At 42.1% G+C, this 15,232-nt stretch overlaps 1 protein-coding gene across 5 annotated transcripts in view; it reads left to right on the forward strand.

The window, feature by feature from the left end:
• Positions 1-1,336: 1,336 nt before the first annotated feature.
• LOC129853759 (serine/threonine-protein phosphatase 2B catalytic subunit gamma isoform-like) overlaps positions 1,337-15,232 on the forward strand; it is a 68,442-nt gene continuing 54,546 nt past the window's right edge. For 2 of the 5 annotated variants that reach the window (XM_055920127.1, XM_055920129.1), the window contains exon 1: positions 1,338-2,147. In XM_055920127.1, coding sequence (XP_055776102.1) covers positions 2,078-2,147 — 70 coding nt within the window. In that variant the 5' untranslated portion in view covers positions 1,338-2,077. Of the gene's footprint in view, positions 2,148-15,232 lie in introns of all 5 variants that reach the window. The other 3 variants (XM_055920125.1, XM_055920128.1, XM_055920126.1) reach the window with 2 other exon arrangements.

Genomic DNA, 15,232 nt, shown 5'->3' on the forward strand with positions numbered 1-15,232 from the left:
TACCTCTGCTGCAGAGGATAAGGTCATTTGAATAACTGCACCTCAGATTGCAGCCCAAATAAATGCTTCACAGAGTTCAAGTAACAGACACATCTCAACATCAGCTGTTCAGAGGAGACTGTGTGAATCAGGCCTTCATGGTCAAATTGCTGCAAAGAAACCACTACTAAAGGACACCAATAAGAAGAAGAGACTTGCTTGGGCCAAGAAACACGAGCAATGGACATTAGACCAGTGGAAATCAGTCCTTGAAGAGTCCAAATTTTAGGTGTTTGGTTCCAACCGTCATGTCTTTGTGAGATGCAGAGTAGGTGAGCGGATGATCTCCGCATGTGTGGTTCCCACCGTGAAACATGGAGGAGGTGTGATCGTGTAGGGGTGCTTTGCTGGTGACACTGTCAGTGATTCATTTAGAATTTAAGGCACACTTCACTAGCATGGCTACCACAGCATTCTGCAGCGATATGCCATCCCATCTGGTTTGCGCTTAGTGGGACTATCATTTGTTTTTCAACAGGACAATGACCCAAAACACACCTCCAGGCTGTGTAAGGGTTATTTAACCAAGGAGAGTGATGGAGTGCTGCATCAGATGACCTGGCCTCCACAATCACCCGACCTCAACCCAATTGAGATGGTTTGGGATGAGTTGGACCGCAGAGTGAAGGAAAATCAGCCAACAAGTGCTCAGCAACAAGTGCTCAGAGGGAACTCCTTCAAGACTGCTGGAAAAGCATTCCAGGTGAAGCTGGTTGAGATAATGCCAAGAATGTGCAAAGCTGTCATTAAGGCAAAGGTTTGCTACTTTGAAGAATCTAAAATATATTTTGATTTGTTTAACATTTTTTGGGGTTACTACATGACTCCATGTGTGTTATTTCATAGTTTTGATGTCTTCACTATTATTCTACAATGTAGAAAATAGTAAAAAAATAAGGAAAAACCCTTCAATGAGTAGGTGTGTCCAAACTTTTGACTGGTACTGTACATATTACCTCAATTACATTGACTAACCTGTACCCCGCACATTGACTCGGTACGGCCTGTATATAGCCTCGTTATTGTTATTTTATTGTTGCTCTTTTGTTTTTTTAACTTTAGTTAATTCAGTAAATATTTTCTAAACTCTTATTTTTCTTAAAACTGCATTGTTGGTTAAGGGCTTGTAAGTAAGCATTTCACGGTAAGGTCCAAACCTGCTGTTTTCGGCGCATGTGACAAATACAATTGGATTTGATGTGTACGCATTACGTTACCATAGCTACGTCATTTCGTTAGGGAGTCAATTCCGCCTCCGCCATATTGTAGGAAATCCGTCTATGGGTTGCCACTAGTTACCACAGCCACAAAGGCAACATTTCCTATAATCGTAAAAATGTATTATTATTATTGTGTTGCTTTTTTGTCTTAATTTAAGTTTAGGCATAAAGTTAGCATTGGGTTATGGTTAGGATTAAAATCCGATTTTAAGAATATACATTTTTAGAAATAGGAGGGGTTTATTACTTGTGGTTGTGGTAAATAGTGACGACGGTCTGTGTGCGCTGTCAGATTAGAGTTTAATCCGTGGGGTTACGGTCAGAACGGGAACAATAGCTAGTTACACCTGGAACAGGGCTCGATAACCGCGAGGAAACGCTGGTTTGAAAGCGACAGGTTTTATGGATGAATCATTTAAGTAATCCAAGCAATTTGATAATGAGGTTACTGACTAACGTTAACATTAGCATTCAAATGGATTGCAAGTGATTTGTCAATCTGATACCCAACTACTTTGCTAGCTAACTCTTAAAGTCGCATTAACTTTATCCACTAAGTAAATAGTCAAGATTTTTGCTACACGGGACAATCACCACTTCTCCGTTTTCTATGGTCCATATCAATTTGTGACATTTTGACACGGATTAACGCTGTTAGTGTTAGCAATCGAACCTAATCAAATCAAACCTCTCGGGAAGAAAACAAATCTCTATTCATTCTCATAACTTCAAGACGGAGTAACCAGCTGGCGCTACAAACAAGCTAGTAAATCTAGCTCATCAAACTTGGTCCTGAGTGGAGGCCAGACGGAACTAACATGTCTGGAAAAGACAAAGACAAGGAGAACGCCGGAGAAAAACAATCTACAACTGAGCGGCTCGTAAAAGGTGAGTCGATTTTGCAAACGTAGCTAACTACTGTACCGTTAGCTAGCTATGTAACGTTAAATTACCTAGCGTTCTGTTTTAACATTCCAAATTTTAGCCAGTTAGCTAGCTAACAAGTTAGGTAACGTTACTGTAGTTACACCAAACGAAGCTGTAAGAACATGGTACAGTAAGTAAATAGTTATATTGAAAGAACCAGAACTGTATCTACTTGGCTGCAGTAACTAGCTTAGTTTAACTTAGTTCTGTCACAATGTTCAATTTCGCTAAGTAACAGTAGGACACAAGTTAACTTGCTAATATATATTTAGTATAACTCACTCCCCACATGTAGAAGTCAACAGGCACGATGATATACACAGAATGGTTTGAGAAAGGATTGATAGTGGCCAGTATATTTTCAAGACATGGTTATAGCAGGCCTGCCATGAAGCTTTACTGTGACCAGAGGTGAATCAAGAGGCACCTGTGACCCCTGGCTCTAAATCACCAGGGCATAGCTTTGTGGTTGCGGTCTGACACGTTCTTCCAGGAGGTCTACTTAGTCTAAGGTCATGGAAAGTGATGTAAGGTACTTGGTATCATTAGGCAGGTTTCAGTGGGGTGGTCTAGATAGGCCAATGATATCTCATCATGAGAAATGTAGTGACTGTGTGCAGTGTGCAACACAAGGGCCACTGAGGGAGAGCGGGCCGTGAGAGGTTTGCTATTGCTGTGATTAGGCTGGCAAGGTGGATTTCTTAACTCAGCTGTTGTGGACCTTGTTAGCACTGCAAGGGCTGAAGGGTCTGTTCATCTGAGCACAAGCCAGTTCTCCCCCTCGGCCAGCCCAGCGCTGCCCAGCGCTACCCACCAATTCAGGGTGAGAGGGCCAGGAGCAAGAGAATGCCCTGGCAGGGGATCAAAATGTATATGTATGCCAGTAGGGAGAGGGTGAGTTATTTGAATCTCCCCAGTAATCTCCCCAGTAATAATCTCCCCAGTAACGTGCCTGACATGGTCTAGCCACAGGGTGTGGGATTGTGGGAGAAAGTGCAAAGTAGGGAGGAAGAGTGGGAGAAAGAGATTTGTTTGTACATCCAGTCAGGACCAGTGGGGTCCCGGCATGGCAGTTTTATCTGTACCAAGGCCAAGGAGAGGCTTGATGAGTAGAATGATGCTGCTAATCTTCTGATAGTGGTACTATCCACCTTTTTTTTGTCTCACACTAAAACTGACACTTTCTGTTTTCAATATGAAATCCTCTCCTTTGTGGATAGCCTACAATATTAGAGGTGGATTGGATGGGATGTGTTGTACAAGTGCTCTACTTGCACCACAGCTGTAGTCCAGATGGAAAATGACAGATATGCATATTTTTTTCTTTATTGGTGAGTTGATATTTTGCGCTTCACTTCATTTATGTGGTTTAGAGGTAGCCTCAAAAATCTGTCATTTGGTAATTGAACCAGACTGAACCAGAGTGTATGCTAACCATGTCTGCCTGCCTGAAAGGGAGAGGCCCAGCTGGGTCCTGTGCCGTGTACAGAGCATGTGATGTCACTGACTCAGTGGCAGAGAGGACCACCGCTCTGTGTTAGAGCTGGGACGATAAGCCAAAAATGATGGACACTGATCACTTATCGCAGGCATTTTGCTCATATAATTTATTACTATATGGAGGCTATACTAGAGAGATGTGAAGTTCAAAATGAAATAAGTATGCTAATATGGGTTATTGTTAGTGGGACAATCAATGTCTACAACCATCAAACTAGTAGTAGTAATTTTAAAGGATATTTTAGGGCCCTATAAAAGCCATTAACTCATCAATTCTGGCAATTTATAGTAATATGGATTTTTGTCCATATCTACACTGTAATTATCTAATTTGGCTGAGTAATGTGTTCAGGGCAATTTGGATGGGAGGACAACATAATATCCAACTCCCCCCACAGCTACCTGAGCCATATTTTTAACCAGGTAAGTTGACTGAGAACACGTTTTCATTTACAGCAACGACCTGGGGAATAGTTACAGGGGAGAGGATGGGGATGAATGAGCCAATTGTAAGTTGGGGGTGATTAGGTGACCGTATGAGGGACAGCTTGGGAATTTAGCAGGACACCAGGGATAACACCCCTACTCTTAAGATAAGTGCCATGGGATCTTTAATGACCTCAGAGAGTCAGGACACCCTTTTAACATCCACCTACACAGGGTGGAATATCTTCTTTATTTTTTTTTGACCAGAGGAAATAGTGCCTCCTACTGGCCCTCCCGTCTCCCATCAAGGGACTGACCAGGACCAACCCCGCTTAGCTTCAGAAGCAAGCCAGCAGTGGGATGCAGAGTGGAATGCTGCTGGCATCCTGATTCTGTAGCCTAATCATTCAGTGTGCCATTGTCCCCTTTTGTGAGTGTTTGATGATACAATAATAGAAGGACTATTTCTATACCAGCAGGATCCAAATCTGAAACAAAGATTGAATAAATATTGTCCCTTTGTCCTGTTTGTTGTCATGCCAATTTGGGTGAGATGTAGGTCTTATTTGTCATTAAGTCGTCTGTCTCGTTTGTCATGAAGAGGCCATTGAACGTCCATGCTAATTAGTCAACTAATCTTAAGGACATACTTTTATATACATAGTGTATGTGGACACCCCTTCAAATTAGGAGAATCGGCTATTTCAGTAACACCCGTTGCTGACTGGTGTATAAAATCGTGCACACAGCCATGTAATCTTCATAGGCAAGCATCGACAGTAGAATGGCCTCACTGAAGAGCTCAATGACTTTCAATGTGCCGCTGTCATAGGATGCCACCTTTCCAATAAATCAGTTAGTCAAATTTCTGCCCTGCTAGAGCTGCCCCGGTCAACTGTAAGTGCTGTTATTGTGAAGTTTAAATGTCTAGGAGCAATAATGTCTCAGCCGCGAAGTGGTAGGCCACACAAGCCCACAGAAAGGGACTGCAGAGTGTGTAAAAATCGTCAGTCCTCGGTTGCAACACTCACTACCAAGTTCCAAACTGCAAGCAACGTCAGCACAAGAACTGTTCGTCGGGAGCTTAATGAAATGGGTTTCCATGGCCGAGCAGCTGCACACAAGCCTAAGATCACCATGCAAAATGCCAAGCGTCGGCTGGAGTGTTGTAAAGCTCACCGACATTGGACTCTGGAGCAGTGCAAACAAACACGTTCTCTGGAGTGATGAAATCACACTTCACCATCTGGCAGTCCAATGGACTAATCTGGGTTTGGTGGATGCCAGGAGAACGCTACCTGCCCGACTGCATAGTGCCAACTGTAAAGTTTGGTGGAGGAGAAATAATGGTCTGAGGCTGTTTTTCATGTTACAGGCTAGGCCTCTTATTTCCAGTGAAGGGAATTCTTAACGCTACAGCATACAATGACATTGTAGACAATTCTGTGCTTCCAACTTTGTGGCAACAGTTGGGGAAGGGCATTTCCTGTTTCAGAATGACAATGCCCCAATGCACAAAACAAGGTCCATACAGAAATGGTTTGTTGAGATCGGTGTGGAAGAATTTGACTGGCCAGCACAGAGCCCTGCCTCAACCCTGTCGAACATCTCTGGGATGAATTGGAACGCCGACTGCGAGCCAGGCCTAATCGCCCAACATCAGTGCCTGACCTCATTAATGTTCATGTGGCTGAATGGAAGCAAGTTCCCGCACCAATGTTCCAGCATCTAGTGGAAAGCCTTCCCAGAAGAGTGGAGGCTGTTATAGCAGCAAAGGGGGGACCAAGTCCATGTTAATGTCCATTTTGGAATGAGATGTTCAACAAGCAGGTGTCCACATACCTTTGGTCATGTAGTGTATATAAACAGTGTAGGCCTATCCTAACCTATGATTTTGTTTCCAAACTCTTGGTCCTCCTGACCAATAGCAGTTTGAATCTTGTCTCCAACACTCATTTTGCAGTGGATTTAGTCACCACCACTGTAGACTGGGATCATGTGCAGGTGACCCTAGAATACTATGGCTGATCTGTGCGACGTGTGATCCAGCCCTCTTGCTCCAGTCAGTTTCACTGAGATGGTGTTTTTGATCCCAATAACTGGCCAATAGGCCTAGCCCTTGACACATGCTAGCTACTGCCTGCCTTGCCTTCGCCCGTCACTGAGTTGCCATCCATCCATATTTCCTTGGATCCTTGCGGCCAGGATCTTGCCATCAGTGGGGCTAGCTATCTAGGCTTCTAAATAAACAGACTCTGAACTTCGAATCCCCTGCTAATAGAGGCTTTGCCTAATCTCTTAACGCTTGTACCCAGCTTACAGTTCCTTTCGTTGCCTGCCTTGTAGGTCCAGGAACGCTTACTGTTTATTTATACCACACTTGTCAGAGCATGACAGCTTGTATTGATCATAGGCTGACCAAGTTGTAGCTCACTGTTTGTTCTGCTGGTGCAATCCCACTGCAGGCCAGCCAGGTCCGTGCCAGTAATCCCCCTCCCCCATTCCCCATCCAGCTCATCACACAGCCAGCCTGCACCTTACCTGTCCTGTGCTGCACACCAAAACAAGGCTGCTGGACTCCTAGTAGGCTATCCATAAGGCTCTGGTCAAAGGTAGTGCACTATGTAGGGAATAGGATGGACTTGCATTTGACTGATTTGTTGCTCCAAAACCTGTCAAAGATGCCAGTGGAGTAAAGAGGCGTGGCTTTTTGTTACAATGTCGGCCTACACCGGCCAAACCCATACGACGCAGGGCCAATTGTGCGCTGCTCAATGGGACTCTCAATCACGGCCGGATGTGATGCAGCCTGGATTCGAACCAGGTACTGCAGTGACGCGCCACTCGGGAGCTTTGACTCATTTTTTTTCACTTTAAAATATATGCCAAACAAAAATCATTGATTTCAAGTTTAACTATGCACAAGGACTACTTTTAACAATTTCCACAGAAAAAAAGTCTAAAATGTATTTAGTGCAAGAACTGTGCAGATACCAACTTTGGTAACAGAATTATGGTTAATAATAAAAAATATATTTTTTTGTCTGCAGAAAGAATGTGTCAACAATGACATGGCACCTTGAGTTTGAAAAAATCTCTTTTGGTTATTGAAGGGAAGTGGATTTACACCCGGAAACGGAATTATGATAAAGGAATTACATTATGGGTCCCTGATCTGTACTACACAGAAATGCAAATGCATATCTCCTCATGTTTCACAAGTTTGGACAGCACAGTAGAGAAAAGTGCAGTGCAATACAGCAGAGCAGAGTATGGTAGAGTTTAGTGTAGTTGAGTACAGTACAATATACCTTACTTTTCTGTACTGTATTGTACTGTGTTATTGTATTAGAATGTACTCTACTGTGTTCTACTCACTGTACAGTGCTGCACTGGTGTCTACTGTTCTCTAGTCACTGTAGAGTACTGTATTATCCAAACATACAACTATGATAGGTTCAGATTTGGTCCGGTCCGTCTGTGGACATTATCCAGGACAGGGTGGACTGACCAGATTTCAACGTCCATGGACATACGGTGTCGGTCAGTGCTTAGTGGGTGAGGATGCTGGTAACAGTACATGGAAAGCGAGGGGACTCATGGGTAGGTGGGGGGGGGGGTGGTTGTCCATACTCAAGACTGTTTTAACACTCTTGGTTTGTCCACCAGACAACAGAAAGACAAAGAAAACAGCTATGAGTTGAAAATATAGTGCATTTGGAAAGTATTCAGACCCCTTGACTTTTTCCACATTGTTACATTACAGCCTTATTCTAAAATGGTTTAAATAAAAATGTTTCCACAATCTACAGACAATACCCCATAATAACAAAGCAAAAAGTTTTTATTTGTATTTTTTGCAAATGTGTTTAAAAAAAAATAGATACTTTATTTACATAATTATTCAGACCCTTTGCTATGAGACTTGAAATTGAGTTCAGGTGCATCCTGTTTCCATTGAAAATCCTTGATGTTTCTACAACTTGATTGGAGTCCACCTGTGGTAAACTCAATTGATTGGACATGATTTGGAAAGGCACACACTTGTCTATATAAGATTCCACAGTTGACAGTCCATGTCAGAGCAAAAACGAAGCCATGAGGTCGAAGGAATTGTTCGTATATTTCCGAGACAGGATTGTGTACAGGCACAGATCTGGAGAAGGGTGCCAAAAAATGTCTGCAGCATTGAAGGTCCCCAAGAACACAGTGGCCTCCATCATTCTTAAATGGAAGAGGTTCAGAAACACCAAGAATCTTTCCAGAGCTGTCCGCCTGGCCAAACTGAGGAATTGGGGGAGAAGGGTCTTGGTCAGGGAGGTGACCAAGAACCCGATGGTCACTCTGACAGAGCTCCAGAGTTTCTCTGTGGAGGTGGGAGAACCTTCCAGAACGACAGCCATCTCTGCAGCACTCCACCAATCAGTCCTTTATGGTAGAGTGGCCAGACGGAAGCAACTCCTCAGTAAAAGGCACATGAGAGCCCGCTTGGAGTTTGCTAAAAGGCACTTAAAGGACTCTCAGACCATGAGAAACCAGATTCTCTGCTCTGATGAAACCAAGATTGAACTCTTTGGCCTGAATGCCAAGCGTCACGTCTGGAGGAAACCTGGCACCATCCCTACAGTGAAGCACAGTAGTGGCAACAGCATGCTGTGTGGAAAACAATTTAATCCATTTTAAAATAATGTGTAAAAAGTCAATGGGTCTGAATACTTTCTGACTGCACTGTAACAGTATGCCACTGGAAGGGAGGCCAGTAGTAGGTGACCAAACTGTGGTTTGTGACTTATTTCCCATTGTAGCCAATTGTTGCATTAATTCAATTACTGATTTGTTTGGTAATTGGTAATGGAATTGCACATTTTTATCACTTGTTTATGAATTATTATCAGTAAAATCACTATTTGGTAGCTCTACCGTTACTTGTTACGTCTGGGAACTTTCATTATTCTCCCTCATGAGGGAGATAAATTAGAAAATATCTTGTGGGTTTTTGGTAATTGAATTACAATGAAATATTTATTAAATTTACTGAAGGTAAACAATGTATCCAAAACGAAATATAAGTGTTATTAGCTGGCAGGGTTCCTTCTGTCAACATTGTGTTTAGGTTTAAGAGACATTTTCTGGTAAATGTTTTCAAAGATCCCTTTTCCATCTGTTTATCCAGAACCAAACCTTTACTTATGCCTCATTTTTAAGATGGAAAATGGTTGAAAAATGTATCCATGCCTTCATTCTCCCAAAATATAGACTCTTTGCTTTAGCTTGACACCCAATTCGTATATGCTCCTATGAACTTCACATATTTATGCTCATGGGTCCTTTGACGGAAATGCCCATGTGTACATTTATTTTGCAATGCTCACGCACCCAGCGTGGCTGGTTCCAGTTTCTAGTAAGTGTGTTAAGCAGGGTTCAAAACTGCGAACAAAACACATTAGCGTCCCTTTGACTTGGCAGTGCAACACCAATTATTTTTTATTGGTCGCCAGTGATTTACAATTTTTTTTTTGCAGGTCACGTTAGTTTTTGATTCACAATTAGCTTTATTTTATTATCAAGATTTATTGAAGCTGTAATGTGTATGCCACAATTTGTATGCAGACCAGGTAGCTTATTAAAGAAGTTTGGTCCGAAGTCTTGGTTGAATCTTTGCGATGTGCGATTGTCATCATGTGCTGTTTGAATGAACATTTCTAAAGGCTTTCCCAAAAAACCTTCCCAATTTAAATGTTTTCTAAAAAGTAGGGGTACCTGGCAGAATGATATCATGATGATTTGTATCAATCGCGGGGCATTTGTTTATCAAACTCTGCCATCGCATGTAGTCTACACTAGAGGTCGACCGATTTATGATTTTTCAACGCCGATACCGATTTATTGGAGGACCAATAAAAGATTTGTATTTATTTATAATGATAATTACAAGAATACTGAATGAACACTTATTTTAACTTAATATAATACATCAATAAAATCAATTTAGTCTCAAATAAATAATGAAACATTTTCAATTTGTTTTAAATAATGCAAAAACAAAGTGTTGGAGAAGAAAGTAAAAGTGCAATATGTGCCATGTAAAAAAGCTAAAGTTCCTTGTTCAGAACATGAGAACATATGAAAGCTGGTGGTTCCTTTTAACATGAGTCTTCAATATTCCCAGGTAAGAAGTTTTAGGTTGTAGTTATTATAGGAATTATAGGACTATTTCTCTCTCTACCGTTTGTATTTCATATACGTTTTGACTGTTGGATGTTCTTATAGGCACTATAGTATTGCCAGTGTAACAGTATAGCTTCCGTCCCTCTCCTCGCCCCTACCTGGGCTCGAACCAGGAACACATCAACAACAGCCACCCTCGAAGCATCGTTACCCATCGCTCCACAAAAGCCGCGGCCCTTGCAGAACAAGCGGAACAACTACTTCAAGCTCTGAGCGAGTGACGCCACCGATTGAAACGCTATTAGCGCGCACCCCGCTAACTAGCTAGCCATTTCACATCGGTTACACCAGCCTAATCTCGGTAGTTGATAGGCTTGAAGTCATAAACAGCTCAATGCTTGAAGCACAGCGAAGAGCTGTTCGCAAACGCAGGAAAGTGCTGTTTGAATGAATGCTTACGAGCCTACTGCTTACCACCGTTCAGTCACACTGCTCTATCAAATCATCAACTTAATTATAACATAATACCACACAGAAATACGAGCCATAGGTCATTAATATGATCAAATCCTGGAAAGTATCATTTCAAAAACAAAACGTTTATTCTTTCAGTGAAATACTGAACCGTTCCGTATTTTATCTAACGGGTGGCATCCCTAAGTCTAACTATTGCTGTTACATTGCACAACCTTCAATGTTATGTCATAATTATGTACATTTCTGGCAAATTAATTACGGTCTTTGTTAGGAATAAATGGTCTTCACACAGTTCGCAACGAGCCAGGCGGCCCAAACGGCTGCATATTCCCTGACTGCTTGCACGGAACGCAAGAGAAGTGACACAATTTCCCTAGTTAACTTCTTCTGGCTGCAAGCCCGAGGCCGCCCACAATATGACAACAGCCAGCTCAAGTGCAGGGCGCGAAATTCAAAATATATATTTTTTAAATATTTAACTTTCACACATTAACAAGTCCAATACAGCAAATGAAAGGTACACATCTTGTGAATTCAGCCAACATGTCCGATTTTTAAAATGTTTTACAGCGAAAACAGCACGTATATTTATGTTAGCTCACCACCAAATACAAAAAAGGACAGACATTTTTCACAGCACAGGTAGCATGCACAAAGCCAACCTAACTAACCAAGAACCAACCAAACTAACCAACAAACAACTTCATCAGATGACAGTCTTATAACATGTTATTCAATAAATCTGTTTTTATTGAAAAATTTGCATATTTCAGGTATAAATCATAGTTTACATTGCAGCTACAATCAGAAATTGCACCGAAAGCAGCCAGAATAATTAGACACCAACGTCAAATACCTAATTACTCATCATAAAACATTTCTGAAAATTACATAGTGTACAGCAAATGAAAGACAGGCATCTTGTGATTCCAGCCAATATTTCCGATTTATTAAGTGTTTTACAGCGAAAACACAATATAGCGTTATATTAGCTTACCACAATAGCCAGAAACACAAGCCCTTCCCCAGCAGTAAAAGTTAGCGATCGTGACAAACCAGTAAAAGATATATAATTTTTGACCAACCTTGATATTCTTCATCAGATGACAGTCCTATAACATCAGGTTATACATACACTTATGTTTTGTTCGAAAATGTGCAAATTTAGAGCTGAAATCAGTGGTTACACATTGTGCTAACGTAGCTACTATTTCCCACAACGTCTGGATATTTTTCTGACACTTTTAGTGACACACGTATTCTGACCAAATAGCTATTCATAAACATAACAAAAAAATACCGGTTGTATAGGAAATGATAGATCCATTAGTTCTTAATGAAATCGCCGTGTTAGAATTCTAAAAAATAACTTCATTACGACATCCAGCTTCGGTATAGCTAGAGTACCCAAAAGTTGGGCGCCGACGACTAGTTCACATGTACGACAGATATATGAAATAGCATCATAAAATGTTTTACTTTTGCTGATCTTTCATCAGAATGTTGGACAAGGGGTCCTTTGTCTGGAACAATCGTTGTTTGGATTTAGAACAGCCACTTTCCCTCTTGAATTAGCAAGCACACTAGCCAAGTGGCGCGAATCTCTCCATCGTCAACAAAGTCAGAGAACGGAACACGGCAAAACCCCCGAAAAAATGTCAATCTGATTAAACTATATTGAAAAAAACATACTTTACGATGATATGGTCACATGTATCAAATAAAATCAAAGCCGGAGATAGTAGTCGCCTATAACGGCAGCTAAACAGAAGGCAAATCCAGGTACCTCCTCGCGCTCTCCAGAAAGCAGGAAATGGGGGACACGTCATACAAAGAGCTTGTATTCCACTTCAGACCAAGATAAACACTAAATTTCTTCTCTCTCCGCCTCTTGACATCCAGGGGAAGGTCTATGAAGTGCATGTATACTAATACGTATCATGCCCATTTATAGGCAGGAAGTAGAACAGAGCCTCGATTTCAGACTTTCCACTTCCTTGTCAGGAAGTTTGTGCCAAATGAGTTCTGTTTGACTCACAGATATAATTCAAACGGTTTTAGAAACTAGAGTGTTTTCTATCCAATAGTAATAATAATATGCATATTGTACGAGCAAGAATTGAGTACGAGGCCGTTTGAAATGGGCACCTTTTATCTGGCTACTCAATACTGCCCCTGCAGCCCAAACAGGTTAAAAGAAATTCATGTTAGCAGGCAATATTAACTAAATATGCAGGTTTATAAATATATACATGTGTATTGATTTTAAAGAAAGGCATTGATGTTTATGGTTAGGTACGCATTGGTGCAACGAAAGTGCTTTTTTCACGAATACGCTTGTTAAATCATCACCCGTTTGGCGAAGTAGGCTGTGATTCAATGAGAAATTGACAGGCACCGCATCGATTAAATGCAACGCAGGACAAGCTAGATAACTAAATATGGTTGATGATATTACTAGTTTAACTAGTGTTTATGTTAAGATGGACTTTTTTTAATAAGTTTAATGCTAGCTAGCAATTTACCTTGGCTTCTTGCTGCGCTCGCGCAACAGGTAGTCAGCCTGCCACGCAGTTTCCTCGCGGTGTCCAAAAATGCAGATTACAGATTGTTATGAAAACTTGAAATCGGCCCTAATCAATTGGCCATTCTTATTAATCGGTCGACCTCTAGTCTACACTGTACATTGTGCAGTACAAGAACACTGCTAGCCAAACAGGGCAGTATTTTTTTCATACAGGGAAATAGCTTTCAGTTGGCACTGGCCTGGGTTGCCACTGGCAAATTTACCTGAATGTCAAGCCCTTCAAGGGCATGCTAATTTAAAATATGGCTTGTCGTTATTAGCCTGGTTCTGTATGGAATGCAGGCACATCATGGGACACAGGTGTCTGGTCTCCACCCCGCTGATCCTCAACACTGGGGCCCCACAAGGGTGCGTTCTCAGCCCTCTCCTGTACTCCCTGTTCACCCACGACTGCGTGGCCATGCACGCCTCCAACTCAATCATCAAGTTTGCAGATGACACTACAGTGGTAGGCTTGATTACCAACAACGACGAGACTGCCTACAGGGAGGAGGTGAGGGGCCTCGGAGTGTGGTGTCAGGAAAATAACCTCACACTCAACGTCAACAAAACAAAGGAGATGATCGTGGACTTCAGGAAACAGCAGAGGGAGCACCCCCCTATCCACATCAACGGGACAGTAGTGGAGAAGGTGGAACGTTTTAGGTTCCTCGGCATCCACCCACACAGACAGCGTGGTGAAGAAGGTGCAACAGCGCCTCTTCAACCTCAGGAGGCTGAAGAAATTTGGCTTGTCACCAAAAATGCTCACAAACTTTTACAGATGCACAATCGAGAGAATCCTGTCAGGCTGTATCACCGCCTGGTATGGCAACTGCTCCGCCCACAACTGTAAGGCTCTCCAGAGGGTAGTGAGATCTGCACAACGCATCACCGGGGGCAAACTACCTGCCCCCAGGACACCTACACCACCCGATGTCACAGGAAGGCCAAAAAGATCATCAAGGACAACAACCACCCGAGCCACTGCCTGTTCACCCCGCTATCGTCCAGAAGGCGAGGTCAGTACAGGTGCATCAAAGCTGGGACCGAGAGACTGAAAAACAGCTTCTATCTCAAGGCCATCAGACTGTTAAACAGCCATCACTAACATTTAGTGGCCGTTGCCAACATACTGACTCAAATCTCTAGCCACTTTAATAGTTAAAAATTGGATGTAATAAATGTATCACTAGTCACTTTAAACAATGCCACTTTATATAATGTCTACATACCCTACATTACTCATCTCATATGTATATACTGTACTCTATACCATCTGCTGCATCTTGCCTATGCTGTTAGGCCATCGCTCATCCATACATTTATATGTACATATTCTTATTCATTCCTTTACACGTGTGTGTATAAGGTAGTTGTTGTGAAATTGTTAGATCACTTGTTAGATGTTACTGCATGGTCAGAACTAGAAGCACAAGCATTTCGCTACACTCGCATTAACATCTGCTAACCATGTGTATGTGACAATAACATTTTATCTTAATCACCTTGCAGCGGTGAAAAATTGGTGCGACCATATCATGTGCTGGTGCCATCAACTGAAAAACTTTGTTGGAAAAAGTTTGTCTAGAGCCCTGAGCACATTGTTGATGCATTGTATGCTCATGCTTTGTCATACTAGGAGGGATAGCAATACAATATTTCCATTCACCTGCAGGCTAGAGTTGAGAGACAGAAGATCTAAGATTGATTCGCTGTGTCTGATTTGGTCATTGTTTTCTGAAGAAGACCAGTGTCTCTAGTCTTTACTCCCCTGAGCTAGTAGTGGGTTAGATGAAGAGACTGTGGCTCTATGAAAGCTTCCAGGTCAATTCACCTGCTACCAATGGAACAACCAGGAAGAAGGGAATGTTAGGCCCTACCTGCAGTACATGCTACACTGGAAATG

Source organism: Salvelinus fontinalis, chromosome 4, assembly GCF_029448725.1.
Source record: "Salvelinus fontinalis isolate EN_2023a chromosome 4, ASM2944872v1, whole genome shotgun sequence".
NCBI lineage: Eukaryota > Metazoa > Chordata > Actinopteri > Salmoniformes > Salmonidae > Salvelinus > Salvelinus fontinalis.